The 23,748-nt window shown below is 39.6% G+C and overlaps 1 protein-coding gene across 2 annotated transcripts in view; it reads left to right on the forward strand.

Moving 5' to 3' along the window:
- CUNH9orf135 (chromosome unknown C9orf135 homolog) overlaps window positions 1-23,748 on the forward strand; it is a 110,332-nt gene that overhangs the window by 63,845 nt on the left and 22,739 nt on the right. For both annotated transcript variants that reach the window (XM_040746329.1, XM_005063224.4), the window contains exons 4-5: window positions 4,774-4,892; window positions 5,466-5,534. In XM_040746329.1, coding sequence (XP_040602263.1) covers window positions 4,774-4,892; window positions 5,466-5,534 — 188 coding nt within the window. The remainder of the gene's footprint in view (window positions 1-4,773; window positions 4,893-5,465; window positions 5,535-23,748) is intronic.

Genomic DNA, 23,748 nt, shown 5'->3' on the forward strand with positions numbered 1-23,748 from the left:
AAAACTATATTCTGTGCCTTTGCCCTGTATTTCTTCTCTCTTTTCTATCCTATTATTCATAGGTTTTGTCTTTTTTATAGCATCCCCAATTTCCTGAATGTTTACTGCCTGAATTTCGTTTTAGATTTAGCATTTTCTTTGAATAAAATATCTTTTTCTCCTACCTTGTCTCCAAGACCTGGAAATCTATCTTCCATGCCTTGTAATGTGTTGATGAGCTTATCCTTAAGGCTTTTATTTGACATGCTAAGGTTTTCATTTCCATTTTATCTTAGTTTGGGTTTCCTTTAGTGATTCTATTTCTTTATTAAATATACTTTGATGTCTTGAAATATTTTCATTATTTCTTCAGCAGTTTGTGTTCTCATGATCTTCATTAAGGCATTGAATAGTATCTTTGAAGTCCTTGAACATATGTGTAATTGTTATTTCAAAGCACTAGTCTTATGTTTCAGCTACACTGATTTTCTTTGCCTAAATAGGGTTGCTGTCTTCTTGAAGAGGCATGTTGTCTTGGTTGTTTACATTTGTATTTTTGTGCTGGGATCTAAGCATCTGGAGTTATGATGTTTGAGGTGTTTCTTGATGTAGGTATCTGGTCTTGTCTTTTTGGATGGGTGTTTTGCTCTTTGGTTGTCATTGCCCACTCTGGATCATAGGCAAATGTGATGGCTGGCTGTGAGGTACCCAAGAGAGAGTGTCTCTTCAGGTCTTTAAATGATACAAAGGAATGGAGATAGCTTAGAAGTCAAGGTTGAGAGGGGCAACAAGAAGGAACTCATGGAATCCTGGGTCCACACCAAGAGGCAAAGTCCCCAAGGAATGGAAGTGGAGTGAGAAGTGGGCTCATGGAGGGTACAGCAGGATAAAAATAAAGTCTGGGAATACTGGGATGAAATAGCTTGTGGGTTTTCAATAGAGAACTTTTTACAATGTCTTGGTATTATCTGATGATGATTTTCGGCAATGGTGCAAAAAACTTCATCCTTGATTAAAAGTACTATTTAACAGACTTAAATAAAACAGTCTTTGTTACTGGTCAAAGAGCCAAGATCTCATCTTTATTCCAGAGGTGACATGCTACTCATGTAAACCACGAAAAGCATTTGGGCAATAACTAGATTTCAATGTTCTGTTCTTTTATTCACTCAGAGGATTTGAAAATAAACAAACAAGTAATTGAAAAGAACTGGCTACAAGTTTTAGAGGTTGAGGAACAGTTTGGAAAGACTGTGAAGGTAGTGAGCACCTCTGAAAGAGTGTACTCTAAGTTAGGGCCTTGAGGGTCTAACCTAGGGAATGTGAGTGTTCCCTACAGGTTGGGCTTTCACACATACTTGCCATAAGACTACAGGGTAGACAGTTCTGGAAGCAGCTTGTGGCATCAGAGGGAAAAACTTGACTTGGAGAATATTTGTACTTCCTTCAGAGGAGGCAGCTTTGCTAGGAACTAAGAAGAACTATCAGCGGAGGAGCTCTTGCAATGACCTGAGACATAGGATGTAAACCACACTGAGCAAGATGCTGACTCCCCTCAAGTGTGTAATGTATGGGAGTGTCAGAAGTGGACTTCCCTAATCCCTCTAACCTGTTACACGGACTTTGTGTCTAATAAGTTTTCTTAAATGCAGCACACATGGGCGAGTTTATTCTGGAAATTTAGAAATCGGGGATCTTTTAAAAAAATGGAGGCAGAGGCAGGTGGATCTCTGTGACTTTGAGGCCAGCCTGGTCTACAGAGCGAGTGCCAAGATAGGCTCCAAAATAATACAGAGAAACCCTGTCTCAAACAACAACAATAACAAAAAAAGACTCTAAAGAAAATAGGAAATATTTATGATATTTTGAAATGAGCTTCCTGTAAACATTTGATTTTGAAAAAATATTTTCACTTGACTCAAGCTATACTTTATTATGCAAATCAAATGGAAATTGTAGTGATTATCCTGTGACTTTATGCTGTGTTAATTTAGCTATCTCACGCACCAAATTGCCAATCTCCATATATATACATACAAACATATATACATATATATATATATCCCAAAAGACTTTTGAACATATGGAAATGCTTTTATGAATTATACTTATATCAGGATATAAAGTGATTTTTCACATTAAGATGGTTTAGGATTTTATTTGGCTATGAGCATCCACCCAGAAATCACCAAAGACTATTCACATAAGATTTTATCTTCTAAAGTCTGGGGATAACAGACCAGAACTAGTATGGAAGTTTCACAGATGGTCCCAAGAGATCTTTCCTTATAGCTTTCTTCTTTGTCATTCCTTGGTTAAGATCCAGAATGACTGATGGATACCAATTGCAATGCTGACTCTGTGTAATGGGAACAGGAGTATAAAAGATTGTCCCAAGAAGCTGTGTAAATGACTTCCACTAATGCAGTGTATAAGCTGTGTAAGTGTGAAGGGACACTAGAAAATGTATTCCATAACTCCATGAGTCCAATGGAAATGTGAGATTCTACTTTTGAAGAGGAAGAAGCAAGACCTAATGTCAGTGGGTAACGTTTGCCTCACTTACACAGGAGCTTTGAGTAGGCTCTGTGTCCAGACAGCTTCTTTACCTCTTTGTCTATCACTTGCTATATTCTAACTCTGGTGTGGAGTCCTGAAACTTCCCATGCCTGGAAACGCCTTTGCTTCATATAGCCCTCAGAGGATTGGAAAGTTAAATTTTAAAATCGTATACCTTCAAACAAGACAATGATTTCTAACTCACCCACAAGAGACCTTTAAAGATTTCTTCTTTTTGTTACAATATGTAAGGCCCAATCTATGTTTACTTGTTCCTGATTTGTGAGTAGGGAAATCCACAGGGGAAAAAAACACCAAAACAATAACAACAACAAAAACCAAGATAATGGCATATGGATCAGAGAAGGGAAAGTGATGTTGGGGAGACCATGTGATTCAGGAGGTTGTGGTCTTCTGAGACTAGTGGTCAGAGAAGCACATAATCCACAGAGCCATGGCCTAGATCGGAGGATCAAAACCAGAGACACTGGTTAAAATTGCCTTGAGTAACTACAGCAGAGCCTGTGCTAACCAAAATGTACTGAAGCCTTTGACTATAGCTATGATAATCCTGCAGTGAAAGATTAAGGTTTTCTAAGATTGGTTCCCCCCTCCACACTCCTTTTTAAGAATTATTTTTATAAACACACTTGTGGTATTTTGTTTATGGCCTAACAAATAAAGCTTGCCTGAAGATCAGAGTGCAAATCTAGCCACACTAGTCAGCCATACAGGCCAGGCAGTGGTGGCACACACATCTTTAATCCCAGCAGCCACTCTAGTTAGCAATAGAGACCGATAGGTGGTGGTGTACACCTTTAATACCAGCATTAGAGAGGAATATAAGATGGGAGGAGACAGAAGTCAGTCTGCAGTCATGCTGAGGACAGACAGGATCACCCCAGCCTTAGTAGAGGGATGAAATCTTTAGGGATTGGCTGCTTTGCTTTTCTGATCTTCAGCTTGAACTCCAATATCTGCTTCTGGGTTTTTACTATTCATGCTACACAAATTATTTGGGGTATAATGTATTCTGGAGTTTGGCTGGTTGTCTTGGGAAATCTAGTCTTCTGGGTTAGGAAAATAATGTATTTTCTTGGTGACAAATTTTGCTTCTCTGTCCGGGGCCTCCAGAGTCCTGATTAGCTAAGTTTCTATGGTAACAATACTGAATCCTTAGCTCACCACAGTCTCCCAGCTCCTAGGAAAAAAAACTTCCACTTCTAAGGTCCTCTAGATGCTATCCACCATGCTTCTGCACATGGTCTAAGTATATATTATAATTTCCAGATGATCTCTCATAGTAATAATTGATTGATGAGTACTGAGTTGTCCTTTGGATGATGTTTGAAGACCTCAAAGATCTTTAGGGTTTTCTTAGGGAAGTTAAAAAAATACACCAACCTTCCCATGGCTAAGAACTGAGCTGAACTCAAGAAAGCCAGCAATAGAGAGGGAGGACTGATGACCAAAGGGATTAAGACTGGGCTGGTTTAACCCACAGAAACAGCTGACCTGACAAAGGTTAACTTTTGAATCCCAGGCATCAGCCTGGGAATCCAGCATGGGACTGATCAAGACCCCCTGAATGTGGATGTCAGTGAGGAGGTCTAGGTAATCTATTGAGCCTTGGGCAGTAGATCAGTACTCATCCCGAGTATACACATGGACTTTGGACTCCCATCCAACAATGTGAGATGCACTCTCACCCTGAACTCTTGGGGGAGGGTCTAGGCCCTGCCCTGGATGAAATGACAGACTATGGACACCCCCATGGAGGGCCTCATCCTCCCTGGGGAAATGAGGGGATAATGGGGGTTCGGGGGAGGGCACAGGAGGAGGGGAGGGAAAGGAAGAGGGACCTGGAACTGACTTGTGAAGCAACCTTGTTTCTAACCTAAATTTAAACTTAAAAATAAATAATAAAAAAAGAAAAAAATATACCAACCCTGAAAGGGTTAAAAAGTGGAGAACAGTGAAGAGTTAATACCTAGTTGAATGAGCACTTCCAATTTTATGGGAGAAACAAATTGATAATTATTTACCAACAACAAACAGAAATTGCCATTTTCAGATACTTGTGGTGGAATGGTGGCTATGAGTTTTTTTTATGTTTGAAATGTCAACTGGAGTCAGTAATTAAAGTCAGAATATGCCTTAGTAGGGAAGCATTTTAGTGCCTGACCTTGCTGTTGATTAATTAATTTTTCTTGTATGTGACTTCTATTTCTCCAGAGGTGGATATCAGAAGCACAGGAACAGATGTCCCAGGTTGTTATAAACAGAGACTTGGTGCAAAATAAGAAAAAGGCCTTAGTAAACAAGGAAACAACATGCCCTGGGATTTTGGAAAGGTACTCATTGTCTCTTCTTTTGCTTGTAGAACCTACAAATTTCAAGAAGGGTTTATATTCACTGGAAAGAGGCAGTTAGCCCCAGTAATGTGCCAAGGACTGGGTCACAAATGTTTTGCTTTCTGTTTGAAACATGACTAGAAATATTGCTTGCCAGCCAGAATTAGGTAAGTTGTCATCGATTAAGATGAGTTGCTCTGCTGTTCTTGCAGTCTGCGTATTTTTAAGTCTGATTCTGGGGGGATTGCAGGTATTTTTTTGTGTGCATTTCTCCAGAGTCTTGAGGGTAGCGCTATGTGTAGCCAAACCTGCTGTCCTACACCAACCAGAATGCCCCTCCAGAGAAGTATACAGAGTAGTCTTTGTTTTGTTCTGTAATTATTGGAAAGTGCATTTCAAAGTAATGACAAAATATTAAAATCTCTTGGTTTATTTTAGTTTCCAAAGTATATAAATACTATACACTTTAAAAAGATTCTAAAAGTCATTGGCTCCAAATTAGTTCTGAATAGCTTTGAAATGTCAAATATAGTGGAAGTCCTATATATTTCTTAAAAGACATTTTTCATACAGGGATCCTGAGTTGCCTCCCACCGGCTTTCGGGATGTTTTTATGGGATCCCCACCAGTTCAGATAAAACCGTAAGTTGTCCCTAAACTGCTGCTGATTGTACAAAATGTTGATTCAACAGTTTTGATTGCTGGGGTCACCAAAATGTCCTTTACATGATGTTTTACTTTCCTTTAACAGCAGAGTTTTGTGCATAAAGAGGCATAGAATCAATTAACAATAATGACAACACTAACAATATTGACCACAACAAATAAAACAGCACTTACTTATGAATTCTCCTACTCTCTAACATTCACTTGCAATCTTTAAATGATAGCAGGATGTCAATGCTTATATTGCCAGCACTTGGGATGCTGCGGTGCACGTCTTGTGAGTTCCAGGGTAGCTTGAGTTACATAGTGATACCTTTTTTTCAAAACAGAAAAAACAAACATTCACTGCAAAAATAAAACAAAACAAAGCAAAACAAAACAAAAACACAAAGCTGTTTTGGGAATTCTTTCAGCCAATGGTCTTTGAGGTACCCGCCCCTTGGGGCAGGGCTCATGTGTGGACTGGGAGCAGGTGCTTGCACGCTCTTAGGTGGTGGTCGGAATTGGATGGCAGCGTCCAGCGGCTAAGGGTAGAAGACCTTGCTTTGTCATTTGTGAATGATTCCCCAATAAACATCTAATTTCCCTTTATCTGGGCTTTTATGAACCCTATTACAATTGTCAATTACATTTTGGTGACCAACGTGGGGCCCAAATCCACGACCCTGATATTAAGAGTCTTATACTCTACAGGCAAGGGGCGGGACTCAGATTCTATTGGCTGAAAGAATTCCTGCAACAAAAAGCAGATAAAATCATCTGCGGCTTGAGTGAGAATTGAGTCACCTTTGCACACCCTTCTAGCTGAGGTAATAAAAGATGATCCGTGTTGCTGTTGCAGCTCTTACACTATGAATGTGTGTCCTTTTCACAGATTGCTAAATGTTATGCTTTGCTAACTTTTATACAATCTGACAGTCTCATTAAAAATGCTTCCTAAATGTACAGCTGGGGAAGTGTCTTCTTTTTTACTGCAAGAGAGCTCTTGCATACCTTTGGAGGGAAGGAAATCCAAGCATGAGGGAAACTTCATTCAGGCAAGAATTACAGAGTACTTGGTGGTTAAATTCAAGGTACCTAAACTATATATGTATTCTAAGTAAGAAGTCCTTAAGCAGAGACGCTCAAAATAAGGTTGTGTGTTGATCAGTTAGTCAAATGTAACCAGAGGCTTATAGGGACTTCATTCACACCTGTAATCTTGGCAGTTGTGAGGTTTGAGACCATCTGGACTATACAATAAGGCTCTTTCTTTAAGAAAATGGGATAAAACAAAACCAAAACACACCAGAGTACCAGAGGCTTGCAAGAACCTGGTTCTCACATTTCAGTGTTTGCTAATTTTGTGTTTGGGTGTTTGTGGCAGTGTCCTAGAGCATGGCTGTGAACAGTGAGAATTGACTGTACAGTGAACAAGACATGGATATTTTTATGGGCAAAGAAATGTTTTTATTTGAGGCTATTAAAAAGTTTCTGCACCCCAATAAGCCTCTCCATTGACACAGCAATCCAAATCAGACTAAATCAAACTGAATTAGAAAAAGTCTACATTTAATGGATACAATGCTCCCAGATGATTTTCCAGCCCCTCAGAGAGGAGATGGGAAAGAGAGACTGGAAAGCCATGTTTTCTGGGGGACAGTTTAAATACCCTGTGGGAGTGGTTTTGAGCATCTCTGGGGGAGTTGTCATCATTAAGTGGGCTTTCTGAGATGAGGCAGGGTTTGAAGAGAGATAAGGGAGGGATCTTGAGTGAAACTACCACCAGAACATTCCAGACTCTTTGGGTATATGGATGCTGGAGGAGGGGGTGAAGCTTCTGCCAGAATAGCCATGATCATGATGAGATTATAAGTGTCCAGTTATGTATCACAGGACTCACCATGGTAACTGATGTGGGCCTCGTGTCCACTCTGCTGGATGCTTTACTCTGTAAATTTTCGTGAAGTCAGGAGCATTTCAGGATTTATTTTTCCTCTTATGTGTGCTAGTCTGCAAAGTCATTATTTGGAGATGTATTTGGAGATGGGGTTGCTTGTCGGGGTCCTCTGATTTTCTTGGACTTTCTTTCTCTTACTTTGTTTTGTAACACCTTCTGTCCTTTCTTTTGAATTCACCTTTTGTTTCTCTTGTGTGTCTGGAATAACTATTTTTCTTGTTTCTTCCACTTGGACATGTCCTGTTTTCTCCAAGAGGATTTCTTTTTCTTTCCATTTTTTATTTGTGAGTTGTCTGTCTATCCTGGAGGCATGTTTCTAGACTGGTAGTCAGTCTTTGGTCATTTATAGACATGATCAGTGGTGGGACTCAAAGCCTTGAGACTTTCTGACAGGGAGATTCACAGGAGGGGACTATGCAGATCATTCTCTCAAAGCAGCATCATCAGTCAGATCTCTAGTGGAGGATCCCAGTCTTTCAGGTAATGGGTAAAAGGCTTTTGTCCTTGAAGCAAGGGTAATCATGCTGGGAAATCATTACTAAGTCTACCCTTTAGAGTCATAGGATTATGCTGTTAGTAAGAGACTTTCTCCTTTACCCTTTCTAGTGAATGGGTCTCCTGCTGAGGAGGCATGAGGCAGTTACCCTACTGTGATTTGGGAGGGAGTCAGGGATTAAATTTACCACTGAACAAATATTTCCTCCCAACTCCTATTGTCGACTTCAGATTAACTTTTCCAAGCCAGGTTCCTTTTCTTTTGAGCGCTTAAAGGTTGTCTCTCCCATTTCTTATGTTCTCTGTGTTCTTGTGGGCTCTAATTTCTAAAAATATTCTAAAGATAAAATTTTTAAAGTATTTTATTTGTTGCTATTGTAATATAATTACATCATCTCCCTTTCCTTTTCCTCCCTCCAGACCTTCCTATATATCTCTTCTTGCTCCTTTTCAAATTTGTAACCTCTTTTTCATTAATTGCTATAACCTGTATACATATATATGTATTTATCCATATGTGTGTACATACACATTTGTATATGTACATACACATATATTTATGTATTTAGGAATACATATTTAGGAAGTTTTAATGGAGTCTTGGAGGAAGGAGGACTGATGTGCATGTTCAATTCTTAAGTCATGCAGTCTTTTCCTGAAGACCTTCTTACACTGTCCCCCTTGTTCCCATGACCAGGTTCTGTCGCTCCTTTTGGATATCCATAGCACTCCACACCACTTTTGTCTAAACATGGTTCATCTTTGTGTGTAATGATTTGGAATCCCGTCTTTCTGAGTTCCATGGTCTGAAGGGCAAGGCTTCCACAGCGCCATTCCCTTGCATTCTGGAATGTGAAGCTCCTGATATGTTGTAGCTGTAACATAATTACGTCTTCAGCAAATTGTTTATCTCTAATGTTCAACTGCAAATTATAAGGAAAAAGGAATGCCAAATCCCCTATCTTATTTGATTTAGGGATTCAAGGACTGTAGATGCAAAAGCATTTTAGTAAATGCTTTTGAAGACAAGTCTTTTAGAAATCAACACTTACTAGTTTGAATTGCAAGAATTACTTGCTTGTGTAATTTGATTTGTGAGGATGAGCAAGGAAATAAACATATGTGCAACTCCATCCCTCTTTAACTAATTCCATATGTAATTCTTCCTTTCAGTGAACGTATATTAATTACAGGATGCCACAAAGTAGAATCCTGTGGTAGCTTGAAATCTTCTCTCTTGAATATTAAAATTTCTTTTGCTGTTTGCTAGCTGTACAGCTGTGGAAGTTAAATGTCAACTTTAAAAGGCAATGAATAAGAATGAGTTTGCTCAATGGACCAAAATAATGTGCCTCAGCTTATAAAAGTAAAGCTGTATTCATAATGTAAATTTAAACTTCATGTTACCGCTTAAGGAAAAAAATTAGAAAGTGGGTATAGGCTTACTATTTGGGATCCATTGTTGCCTTAATTTATAGATAATAGCATTTATATTGTAATGGTGTTAGACTGTCTACTTCATTTTCTTATAACTCAACCTGTGGCTGCTATATCACTCTGCGCCAATATGAAGGAAACACTATTCATAAATTGGTAACAGATACCTCAGTGAAACACTGAAGAACAACTAAAGTATTTCGTGCCACTGTCTTGACACGTCTGACTTTAACCAAGGAAAGAGACTCCATAATAATGTCTTCTTCACATGCCATGAACTAAGGAAAACGGGGGAAGTTGTACTAGAGAAATGTGGTGGCTAGTCTTGATTTGTCCGTTTGATGGCATCTGGAATCAAGTAAAACAAACTTCCAAGCATTCATGTGGGAGATTTTCTTGATCGGGTTATTTAAAGCAGGAAGACCCACACTGAAGTGTGACTGGCACCTGCCAGTGGCTGCTCTTCACTGGTGTGAGAACAGTATCTTTGGAGTTCCAATGTAGACCAAAACTGAGCATCTCTCCAGGAACCCTCCAGTGCTTCAGCTCCATATTGGGACCACTGGGACATCCATGTACTTCATGTACTGAGCAACTATCCAATTCTTGCCCTCTCCAATATGAGACAGCCATTGCTGAACTACCCAGATCACATTCTGTAAAAACAATCTAATAATTCCCCCTTTAATATACATATTACTTCTGTCAGTTCTGTTCCCTTAGAGGACCCTGAGTACAAGAAAGCAGCTAGATAGAAATTAAAATTTATACCAAAGAGATAAACCTGAAAAGACATTCATGGACTTGAAGGCTGAATTAGTGTTTCCCTTGAGATGCAGCGGTACTTTTTCTTACCAGTGAGTTTCCCAGGCATTGGCCATGGTTGGTGGTAGGAGTTTTGAAAATCAAGGATGCTCAAAAGTCTCTTAGAAATCAACAGTGCTCTTTTGCTTTTGGTCGTTGAAACACATCTTGAATATATATATATATATACAGACAGAGAAGGTGAAGACAGTGGTTTGGAGGCACAGTTCCTAAGACACATAGGAAAGAGAATGGAGCATGCCTCTACTGCATATGCTAATTTAAGTTTTTCTTTGCCCTTCCACCTTATTCTCAAGCCTCTGAAGTAAGTTGAACTTAATTTAGAAGTGCTATTTATGAGACATGGGGAACTAACTTGTAAGTGGGTCCTTGACTATCTGATTATCTAATACAAACTCATTGTATGTGAAGGTCTTAGTTATCAGCAGTGTGTGTGTGTGTGTGTGTGTGTGTGTGTGTGTGTGTTTACATACACATGCATATCTACCTACATACAACTATGTATAGTCTTGTGATGAGAGGCCATAGGAGAAAATAGGGCTGCCTTCCTATTCCTTCCTTCCTTCCTTCCTTCCTTCCTTCCTTCCTTCCTTCCTTCTTCCTTCCTTTTTCTTCCTTCCTTCCTTCCTTCCTTCCTTTCTTCCTTCCTTTCTTACTTCCTTCTTCCTTCCCTTGAATAGGGAAAACTCTGCTCTGACACAGGCTATTTGTAGAGTAGGAAGCATGTCCACAGTAGCTGGTGTTAGCTTGAGAGAAACCAGTACTCAGCACCCAAAGCTGGGTGGAGAAATGCCCAAGGAAGACTTTGCACAAGGTCAGCTCTGAGTCCTACATCTTGTCCTTGCTATCAAATTTCATTGCCTTGAATGGTAGTGATTGGTGCATATTTATTGACATTTTATAATAAATGTGTCTTGTTTTCAGAATGCTGATGAAAAAAATTAACAGTGTATTGGTCACTAGGTAGCTTTTGACACTAAATGAGAAAGAGTACAGTTTGGGAAAATAGGGAATCTGGGATGTCTGGGACTGTGCAGAACCGACTAGGTGACCTTGCTCTTAGCTAATAATCCTCCCTGGCTTCCATCTGGAACATGAGGGGTTGAACCTAATGATCTGTAACATCCTTTTTCTGTGCTAATCAATGGCTATAAGGGGAAAGGTATCTAAATAGACAAATTAAATGAGACCAAAAGGTAGTTGAGGCCGTTAAGTGTCTGTTGTTGGCAGAGAGCCCCTCTCTGCGTGTGTGAAGTAGTTTCTTTGCAGTAGAAGCAGCAAGCTCAGGCCATAGCTTAACTGCTCCCAGTTCGTTCCTCTCGTGGGCCAGCCGCCAGCCTTTCTGAAACCTGCCACACTCTGCAGAGGGAAAAGGGACTGCATATATATTGCAAGAATATTTTTGTTCTCCTCATCTTTTCCTTTCTGCAAGTATGAGGCAAGCCATTTATTTCTTCTCTACCTCTTGTGATGGCTTGTCTCTTGTTGAAATACTATCTAGTTGCTGAACATATTTCAAGAAGGAAAACAATGTAAAAACAATATCCCTGTGAGGATGTGGAGTAAATAATAATACATTGTGACAAGTAGAGTGGGGGTGGGGAAGAGACCACGGAATAGAAGGGAAATAGCTCTGAACTTCATTCCTGATTGCATCTTTTGTAGGACTGTTCACTTTCTTGGGTTTAGACTTGTTTTTTTTTTTGTGGGGGACATCCTTGCTTCATTGTAATTCAGCTAGGCCATGTGACAGCCAGACTGATTCTGTCCATTCCACCCTCCCCACAAACCCAGGTGTTGGCCACATGATCCAGAGTTGGACATTTGGAGAGCATGCTAAGGTAGTAAATGGACTTTAGGAGGGGCAATGCCAGTTTCAGTTTAAATGGCCACTTTATTACCTCTGATCATTTGGTGGGGTGAATGGGCTCAGCTGGGTTTGCTGTCCCATGTGATAACAGAATCACTATGCTATCCAAGATGGCTCACGTCCACGCTTGGTAGTTAGTCTTATCTGTAAGAGCTCAGATCGAGATGTCAATACAGTGTGTTGTCACCTCTGTGTGACTGCCCTGTGCATCTTAAGTTTCACTGTATATTAGCTGGAGTCCAAGAATCAGAAAGCAGAGACTGCCAGTTTTCTGAAGGTCTGTACTGGAGAGTTTGGAATCTCACTTCTGCAGTACCGTTTGTCACAGCCATCTCAAAAGCCAGCCCAGCAGTGGAGAGGAAGCACATGCAGAGAGAGGCAGGATTACTGCAGCCACGGGACAGGCTGGCAAACTCAGAGGTAATCAAGGATGGCTAACTTTACCATTCTTGATTGCCTCGTTGAGTAGATCTGGAAACCCAAGAAGCCCAACTTTGTTGATGCAAGTTGAAAAGCTACTGTAATGGTCTCAGGTGTAGACAATAAAAAGGTAACAAAGGGCAGTTTGCATCAGCCATTGGTCAACTGTTACATCACTCCTCAAAAGCCACGAGATACTATATTACATGCTTTTCTAAAATCAAATTATTTAAGTTACAATGTAATGATAGCAGATGGAACAAGATATCACTAGGTGTGAAAACAATCCTTGCCAAGGCACACAACCCAAATTCTAGATCAAATAGGACTTGTGCCACTACCCCATGTACGGCCATAAGGAAAATCATTCACTGACTTGGCAGTGGCATACATCAGCTAAGCTGGGATACACTGCATCAGGAGTAATGTGGAGAGAATAGTACTTAGCTGACTCTGAAGTCATCTCATCAAATTCAGCCAACTAGAGAGGCACCATCACTCAGTACTGCAAGCAATGCACTCCAGGTCCAGAAAGATGTTAACATGATTCCTACCTCACAGGGGGAAATGCCAGGCTAGAGTCTATGCATGTCTGAATAACCAGTATCCCCACTTGTTTCAAAATGAAAAGTTTTATTTGATGTTTAGAAGCTTGGTGCTCATAATGGTTAATTTTATATGTTAATTTGACTGGGCCAGTGGATACCCAGAGAGTTAATAAAACATTTCTTCTGTGTATGCAGGTGGGGTGTCTATGAAAGAGATTAGCATTTGAATTAGACTAAGTAGGGATGCTCCCCACTCATGTGAGCATGCATCCTCTAGTCCATGGACAGTCCCAACAGAAAAAAAGCAGAAGGACCAGATCTTTTCTCCTGTACTAGATTATCATGGTCTCCCATCCTTGGACACCAGAGCTCCTTGCTCTTAGGACTTTGGGTTCTGAACTTACATACCATCCCCACCCCAAGTTCACATGCCTGCTGATGGGGTTATATTACCAGCCTCTCTGTCTGCGAATTGCACCAATGTTTTTTTGGGGGGGGAGAGGGGGGTCTGTGGCCTGCAGAGGGCAGGTTGTAGACTTCTTGGCCTTTGTATCAGCCAATTCCTGAAATAAAATACCCTCATAAACAAACAGTGACCCTGGGCTCAGGGTCTGGACTTCCTAAATGCAGGAATTATTATCTCCAGGTTTACAAAGAAAAGTGATGTACAGAGAACTGAACTGTATATCAACATTCTAGTTGTTCTATCATTCTTCTGAATAATAAAACATCACAGACCCTGGGTTTTGATGTTAATAAATTTTTATTATACCTGTTATTTTGTGTGTGTGGTAGGTGTGCTCACATGCCATGGCATGTCTTGTGAACATTCAGGGATAACTTTTGGAATTCAGTTTTCTCTTTCTATTAAGTGTATCCTGGGGATTGAACTCAAATTGTCAGGCTTGGTGGCAAGTGCCTTTACTTGCTGAGTCATCTCACCAACATCTAAACATCTTAGCTCAAATCCTGGCTTGTTATTAAGTACCAGCATGAGAGCATTACTTTAGTCTCTGTGCATATGTTTTACTCTATTCAGAATGTAAATGATGAAATTAATGTAGAGAGCTTTTAGGAGTAAAGAATTAACATATACAAAACAACTGGAATAGAGTTCATACATAACTAGCTATTCAGAAGCATTTGCTTTTATTAGCTTTACTCTTATATTTACAAGTTGTTGGAGCCCAACTCAAGCTTGAATAATTAAGGGAAATACTAGCACATATAACAGGGTGTCTCTAGAACTCTTGTTTTGACTTACAGATAGTCCTTCCTCTGAAATAGAATGTTGTAGAAGTGAGATTCCAAACTTTCTAATGGAGACCTTAAGGAAACTGCCAGTTTCTACTTTCCAATTCTTGGACTCCAGCTGATATACTGTGAAACTCAAGATGCACAGGGCAGTCACATGGAGCTGACAACATTCTGTATTGACATATCCAGCTGAGTTCTTACTTGATAAGAATAACTACCAAGAGTGGAAGTGAGCCATCTTGGATAGCATAGTGGTTCTGTTATTACATGGAACAGAAACCCCCGCTGAGCCCATTCACCCCACCAAGTGATCAGAGATAATAAAAAAGGGGCTAATTTGCACTACTAGCTTTGAATCTATAGAAATAGAAGGCTGAGATAATCTTCACATCTCTAGGTATCAGGTTTATGTAGTTATTTCTTCCAATATTAAACCTATAATTTTATTGTATAGTTTTATTGTTAAGTAGAGATGCAGGTAGGTCAAATCTTGGGAACTCATAATCTAGTTAAGTCAGGTGAATCTACAAACTATGAAAATTTCCTAAGAAAGCACAGGAGAAAAACTCCTTGACTTTGGTCTTGACAATAACTCACTGAAGAGGGCCTAAAGGCACAGGCACCAGAGGAAAAAGTATGTAAATGATACTTCATCAAACTAAAAAGCTTATGCACAGCAAAATAGATAACTAGAAAAATGAAAAGGCAGCTTACAGGTCAGAAGAAAGTGTAAGTTATATCTGACACAGAATTAATATCTAAAATCAACAACAAACCCTTTCATCACTTAAACGTGGGCCAAGAATTTCAACAGCCATTTTTCTAAAGAAGACAGACAGACAATAGGTATGTGAGAAAGTCCTCAGTGTTTCCAATCAAGAAAACATAGATCAAACCAAGGCCTGAAGATTTAGTCAGTAACGTGCTTGCATGAGTACCTGGGCTTAATCTCCAGCACACATGTAAAACGCTGTGTATGGTTCCACATGCTTTATAATCTCAGCTCTGAGGAGGCAGAGACAGGAAGACCCCTGGATCTCATTGGTCAGTGACAGGAGGACCCCCGGGGCTCACTGGCTAGCCAATTAGCTTAATGGGTGAGACCCTGTCTCAACAAACAGGGTGACTTACTCCTGAGGAACAAAGTTTATGGTTGATATCTGGCTTCCATATGTATATATACACATATGCATCCATGCACACACAATCAAAATCACAATGAAGTACCATCTCATTCCTGATAAGATGGATATTATCAAGGTGACAAAAATTACAAATCTGGATATGCATATAGAGAAATTGGAACCTTTATATGCTTCTGGGTATGTAAAGTCCAAAGGCAATTATGAAAAATAGTGTGGAAATTACTTAGAATTTTTTAATGGAACTGTCTTATGATGTGGTGTTCCCATTTTTATATATATATCGAAAGAAAATGAATTGATAGCCTACAGAAGGATGTATACACTGAATTTTATTGCAGCATAATCCACAATAAGCAAAAATATAGAATCAACCTAAGAATCCTTTGAAGGGTAAATAGATAAAGACATCGTGGTATACATATCCAGAGGAGTATTATTTAGCCTTAAACATGGAAGTAATGTTTTGAGAACATAGATGAAATAAAAGAGCATCCTGTTAAGCATACTATACGGACAAAAGGTACTGAATCATCTCATTTATATGTGGAATCTAAAAGGTTGAATTCACATAAGCAGTTGTAGAATGGTGTTTACTAGGCACTGGGAGGTGGAATAAATGAAACAGTGTTGATCAAAGGTACAAAGTCTCCAGCCTGAAGAATGAACAGATGCCAGAGATTCATTGTACAGTTTAGATATAGTAGTTAATCCTTCAGGATTTGCATTGTGAAATTTGCTAAGAGAGTAAGTAGGTCATGAGTATTCACACCACAGAAACAAAAGGCAACAGTGGGGAGATTTTTCGTGAGCTTGCCTGTATTGATAAAGTTACTGTATTTGAAGATAGCAAACCATCACATCACACACCAGAAACATAAGCAGCCTTTGTTAAAACAGCGACCACAACAAAGCCAAGAAGAGTGGTAAAGGTTTTCAAGTTGTCACAATGGGGGAGTTCACACATGTCTATCATTCCCTTGTGTCTCACGCCAGAGTTCCAGGTAGAGGTGACATCTGAGCTGCCAGATCAATGGGATAGAAAGATCTCGTAAGAAAAGCATATAGGCCCCCAATTTCCCTGCCTATGCTGGGGTGAGCCTACTGTCATAATATAAGTTATATAGTTGTCATTTACAAAGTATTTATAATCACTTGAAGTCTTCAGCTGGTCTCAGTGGATAGTAACATCTTTGAGGTAGAGGTATAGTTTAAACAAAGTAAGGACTTTCTAGAATTACAGATAACATTGCTACTGTGTATATTTGAGTCTGTGCTTTTCATTTACATGAATACTTACATATGGGTGCTTTATTCTTTCAAATGGCTTCCAAAAATGTTTAGGCTTGAGGAAATTCTTTCAGCATACTCATTTGACTGTCTACTTTACACCAGGAAAAAATTGACTTTGGTAGTGTAGATGTGAAAGACAGTCTCATTTGTCTAATATCTAAGGCCAGAAACATAATCAGTTCTGGTGTACTGGTAAGACACCAATACTAAAAGTAATAGAAGACTTAGCTAGTAGTTCCTAGGTGATTTTTAAAGGGTACATTTGGCCACCTCTCATGAACTCTAAGAGCAAGGAGTCCAAGACTGGCATGGTGCTAAGCAATGTTTTAAGGGAACCGAGATTAGCTACTTTTCATCTTTATAGTCTCAGGGTGGTTCCTACATTGTAAACACAAAGCTGTTATAGAAGGGACAAAGAGAAGAGCTAAAGGGAATCCCTCTCTAGAATCTTCCATCCCACACCTCATGACAGACTTTGGTAGGGTCAATTTGGCTGCAGTATTGTTTTAGGCTTTTAGATGGAGAAAAGAAAGAGAGAGGGTAATCTGGAATAGTGTTGAATGGAGCAACCTGCAAGGTGTTGCATGTAGGCAGTGGACACAGGATGCAGGGGAGCAGTGTGACTCTGGCTGGGAAGGTTAGAAGAGGCTCCCAGATAGAAGAGACACCTGAACTGATAGACCAATGGAAGAAAACGTCATTCTTCAGCAGAGGACATAGGACATTTAGAGACAGAATGAGCAGGGCCCATCCTGGGTGAGTCTGCACTCATGACAACTGAGCTAGCAGTGCCTGAGAGCCATGTGAAGAGTTAGGGTCAGGAACTGGAAACATTTTCAAGTACAGGGAAGACATAATACATTTGCTTTTGAAAAAGCACAAAATTGGTAGACAACCGAGGCTGCTACTAGGAGACTTTTGAATGTTCAAGGGAAGACAAAACATGATCCTGCTCTTCGGCAATGACAGTGTGGCAGGAGAGCAGGATGCAGCTTTTTCCATGCATTGAGAAAGAATTTACTCGGTCACTGGTTAATTATGGGGGTGAGGTGGTTTCAGGTTGGTTCCTAGCCTTCCTGCTTAGGCATCCAGAGGAGGATGAGGCCATTCACTGAGGCAGTATCAGAGGCCAGGAGACGACAGAACACATAGATCCAGGAGACTGGAGAACAGACAGATCCAGCCCCACTTGCTAACATTCGCTGAGGCAACATCAGAGGCCAAGAGACTGACAGAGACTGGAGAACAGACAGATCCAACCGCACCTGCTAATGTCAGTATCAAAGCTGGGTCCTCTTTCCCCAGTCTTGTCCCCTTCATCCATTCTCCACCTTAAGGCTGAATACCCTCTTTTAGGTGTAATGAGACAATAATATCATTGCAGTATACTTTACATCCTGCAACAATTCTCACTCGTAAGGGCAGAGTAGGGTATGCTAGCTTTCCAAAGAGCAGGAAGAGACCTAGAAAACAGTAGAACTTGGCTTTGATTTTGTCTGGTTCAGTAGATGGCAGAGTGTTTCATCCAGCAGGACACTGGCCTCATGCCTCATTATGTATACCATCCCTTGTCCTTCAGAACTTCTACATGTTTTGTCTGCATTCTGTCCTTCCTAACAGTCATCCAAGGTCATTTGGGTGAGGTTGTTTTTATCTGTGTAGAGGAAAAAAAATGAAAGCACAGGAATAAAGGATCTGATTCCCCATTAATTAATCCACTTATCTTTTAGATAAATAGACATGGGATAAATATGAATGGGAGGTGTCAAGATACAGAGTACTTAAGTGACTGTCTGAATGTTCCAGAATGACTTAAGGGCAAAACAGAAAGGAGAAAATTGGGGCCCTATCACTGTATTTGTGACAGGAGGGGAGAATGCTTACAACGCTGCTAAGGACTTTTAGATGGTACTGGTCTTGGGTCAGGATTAACAGTAGATTCAAACTGTCGGTGCAGTTAGTTCATCTTTGCTCTCCATCATGTACTCATTAACCTTTTAGGAGGTAGTTTCTAAGAATGCTTGGATTCTGTGGATGTTGAACAGCTAATGAATTCCATCTGACTTAATCAAAAGGTAGGCACAGGAAAAAATGTCAAGGACATTCAAATCAGTTTAATATGTGACAGAGGAAGTTAGTGTCTCATGTCTCAGACTAGACTAATTTGTCATGCTGCCAAGGTCATCTTGTCCCTCTGATCCTCCTGCCTGTACCTTCCAAGTCTGGGATTACAGACTTGTACCATTGAGTCTAGATTGACATGCAATGTAAAAGATGATGGTTAAGAATGGGATGTTATTTCCCAGAGTACAAAAACTTTCCCTTTTCACCCATAATATGGAAATCCATGGCTGTCAGTAGCTAGACTTGTCATAGTAATAGGTACTTTTATTGTTGCCAGGGAAGAGATTAATTTGAAATGAATTATTTGTTTCTTTGAGTCACTCATATTTAGAAGACACCATATGATATGGTAAGTGCATTGTATACTTGTTCTATCTCTTGGCAAAGGTGGTAAGAAAATAGCTTCCCTTTCCTCAGACAAAATAGAAATTAAGCAATTTAAACTTTAAAGTTTTTGCAAGCTAGGAGAACTCCGTGGGTTAAGGTGCATTGTCTTATCACCCATTCACATTTCACCTTGTGTTAGTGCACATGTAGATATTTTAACTAATGTCATAGCTCTAATGACAAATATCAAACTTGCTCATCTCAGAAGGTATCTTTAGTTATTCTCTGCACCTGTTAAAGGTCAATGAGGGTATGTGTGGCAAATTGTGGGTGGTACTGGATGAAAGCCAGCTGTCTACCTTCCAGACAACCTGACAGTGTAGCATTGTCCTCATGAATGTACCAGCATCTGGTCTTCAGTTTTACATTTCCAGAGAGGCCGTTTTTATCTGTGCTTCAGCATTTGTCTGACTCATGGAGACTGACTTGAGCTCAATAAACTCTCTCTTCCTTTCTCCCTTTCTTCCCCTCCCCCCTCTCTCATACCACACACACACACACACACACACACACACACACACACACACATCCAGAATTCTAACTGTTTGATTTATAATGAGAAATAAAAATGTCAAGCACACCAGACAGCCTAATGAAAGCATCTCCCTCTGTGGAAACCATATGGGAAGTCAGCTTTTGATCAGAATGTTTGGACTGAGAGCAAGGGAAATTGGTTACACGAGTACAGCAATCAATGGCTACAGACTTTGTAGTGGCACTCTTGCAGGTGTCATTGACAGACACAAGGTCATCTTAGCTAAAGAGTAAGTTTGTTAAAAAAAGACCCCAATGGCACAACTGGAGAGTCAGTGGGGGAACCTGCAGTGAGGACTCCAATCCTGCAGCGTTGTCTTCCTGATGGTCTCTTCCATGAGGTGGAGACATGACAGTCTGTGGCTCTTGTCACAAAAGAGTGACTGGCTATTTTCTATCAGTTTCTACTAAGGGAAACCCATAATAGTGTGGGCATGGGTCTGACTTTGGACCTATCAGCTTTGGATAGGGAGGAGAGAGGTAGGGCAGATCCATGAGACACAGTCATGCCCCAGTGGTTCCCAATCATGACTTCAAGTCACGGTAGGCTGCCATTGGGTCTGATTAGAATACTGACCCTGAGGTCCTCCAGCACTACTCTAGACCTGACAGATCTATCTATAACCCCAGGTTCATGGGACTCATGGACACTGGAAAGGATGGAGAGCACATGAATACTCATTCTTTCACACCTTCATAAACATTACAATGGTTTCAAAGTAGTAATCTAATGGTACTCTGTTGTTTCATTTTGCATTTCACCAATTACTGGATTTATGACTAAATTTATTGTCTAACATCAATGAGCCTTCCTGATTTTTTTTTTGCAGATTATGTGCACGTAGCTTCAGTCAGTTTTCCTTTGGGATTTTTTAAACCATTGATTTACAAGAGTTTAAAATTTTATATTAATTCTGTCTTTGTAAAATGTATGAAAATATCTTCTGTAACTTCCTTGTAACTTTATGTAGGGTATTTCATGGACAGCAGAAGTAAAGACATAATATGAAATATAAAACCTATATGTTGTTACCCTTTGCTAGTACGTGGGTAAACTACTTCATACAATGATCTTATATCTCACAACCTTCTTGAGATTTGCTTGGCACATTTTGTGTGTTCTATTGGATTTTTAAATCTTTTCAACTTTGGGAAATAAAATTTTGCATTCCCACTCAATTATTGTAGGACACTCATATTTTTGTTTCATTTTCTAGGCTCTACAGTACATCTTAGAAGCTACGTATCTCATATATACTACCCATGCACTACATGTAACTTAAGACTAGCTGGTTGTTATAGCATTCTTTTGTTCAGTGCTTTGTCATTAAGTCTTTTCTATCATTGCTGCACAGCCTTAAGCAGCTTGATTTCTGAGCTTTGGAGTCTATCCTGATGACTTCTTTGTATACTCCTGAAGCAACAACACTGTCTTAATTAGTATAACTTCACACTACTCCTTTGTACCTTAAAGGAGCGAGTTTCACCAGTTCATTTTTCTTTTCCAAATTCTCATATTTCCATTTAGCATTTTATGAAATTCTATGTCTATTAGATATTTTTTTGCCAAGTTCCATGAAATATCTTGTGTTTTGATTCATAACATTTAATTAGTTAGATGGAATAATGACCATCATCAATGATTCATCTCATTCATAAGTATGGAATTATTCTATAGCCAACAAAATGTGTGTTTCCCTTTGTATATGTATTATATAGCTTTGGTTATCTGTGTTCTAGGAAATTTAGAGAATGTGCTACAATTGTGAGAACTTCCACTTATATGTTACCACTCTGTTTGCTAGTATAAGGGTAAACTACTTCATATAATCTTGTATCTGACAATTATCTGGGGACTTGCTTGGTACACTTTGTGGATTCTCTTGGAATTTTTAATCTTTTCAACCTTGAGGAGTAAAATTTTGCATTCCCACTCAGCTATTGTAGGGCACTCGTTTTCTGTTTCATTTCCTAGGCTCTGCAGTGTGTCTTTAAATAGAAAGGCTGATGGAGGACTCAGCGGTTGGGAGCATTTCCAGAGGAAAGGATATTCATGAGTTTAATTTTGATTCCCACTGCCTTCCTTGTACTAATGTTACCTATTTCTGCTTCTTTTAATTATGTTAGATTTTCCTGGACTAGTGGCAATCACAGGTTCTACTGAGGGAAATGAGAAGTGTGGGATGCTTGCTCATTATCTTAGTTCTAGAGTGCCATCTTCTGTTAGACCCCTGAAGCAACGTGTAATTGCCATTGGGGGTGGGGTGAGAAGTGGGAGGCCTGCTCATCCTGTGATGCTCTTACAGTTCCAGGATCCTGAATTTCTGGTGTGTAATTTCTCAACTCTTTTGACTCTCTTAGTTGCCTCTCTCTGTTTCAGAAACAGTGCCTTCTCAGAACTGTCATTCTGGTCCTTTCTGCTTGAAAACTGGTTCAAATCCTCTAATCTCAGTATCTCCCCCATCAGGGTAGGATGCTGTTTCCGGAGGTGATGTCCATGGTGCTCTGGGTAACCACAGGCAGTTGTTACCTTCTGTTCTCCTGTGATCTCTGTCCACACTCTGGTCCAGTGTGGGCTTTCATCTAGCTCTGTTGACAGGATTGTTAAAACCTATCCGAACACAGTTTGAAACGTATAGAGTCAAAATCAGTTATTATTACACATGTAAAGGTTCCATCTGGCTTTTGCTTACAATTCTAGAATCAGAAAATACCTCATCCTATGAAATAAAATAGTGTTCTGATGAGCTGAGTGAACGGGTTGCTTTGACAGGAAGTGCTGAAGAAAGCAGAAACAAAGGAATCAGCTGCTTCAGTTATTTTTCCTTGTAAAGGTAACATAGGCTGGGTACCCCATCTCCTTGAAATAGCACATAAGCAATTTATCTGGGACTGGATGGCATGGAGTTTAGCATGAACAGTTCCATATTGATTTGATCTGTTGGGTCTGGTGCCTATGAATTTATTTCAAGTAGTATTTGCCATGCTCCACTATGTTCTCCTTAGGGACAAATGTGTAACTTAATTCTCTTTGTTGCTGACTTGTCTTTGTTTGAGGTTTTGGAGGATACAGGTCAATTTAGGATTAAGAAACCAATGATGGAATGATGTTTTACAGTTTTCCTCTGTGACTGTAGATTAATAATTTATCTTTGGGAATTCTGCCTTTCTCTGCATTATATATCTTATATATTTAGATTCTTATGCATATTATTGGTGAGTTGCTTTTTTAATTATGAGTAATGATCCCTACAAGTATTGGATTTAAAAATTTTGTCTTTTGCATATGCTATTACCAGAAGAAAATAGCTCTTGGCTAATGTGTGTATGTGTTTTTGCATATTTTCACTTTCAAAATTTTTTTGAAAATAATTTTATGTTAAGTATTAAAGCATATAGATGGAATTTTAAGAAGCTGTGTGATATTCACTTTCTACTTCTATAATTCTCTTTCTTACTTTCTTCCTTCCTTCTTCCCTCCCTCCCTCCCTTCCTTTCTTCCTTCCAAGTTGGTCTTTCAAATTTCATTTAGTGACTTGAAAGTTAAAAAGTTGAACATCCAATTCATTTTATAATTTTTATTTATCCTTTGACAATTTCATGCATGTATATAATTTATCTTAATCACATCCAACCTCCTCACTAGCCCTGGATCGCCCACCATAAGTCTCCCTTCCACCTTCATTTTGTTTCCTACTTCTCCTCCTTCTTTCTCCTCATCCTCCTGTTTCTATAGCAACCCACTGACCACTGAGTTCAGTTTGTGCTGCCTGCATACTCAACAGTGTGGGGCTATCAAACACAACCACAAAGAATAATGCCGACTTTCCTCTTCACAGCCCCAGAGCCAGCAGCTCTTCTACCACTTATTTTGCAATGTTGACTGACTTGTTCTTGTGCAGGGCTCATGCTAGTAACC

This window comes from Mesocricetus auratus, unplaced genomic scaffold (genome assembly GCF_017639785.1).
Source record: "Mesocricetus auratus isolate SY011 unplaced genomic scaffold, BCM_Maur_2.0 Super-Scaffold_4256, whole genome shotgun sequence".
NCBI classification, from domain to species: domain Eukaryota; kingdom Metazoa; phylum Chordata; class Mammalia; order Rodentia; family Cricetidae; genus Mesocricetus; species Mesocricetus auratus.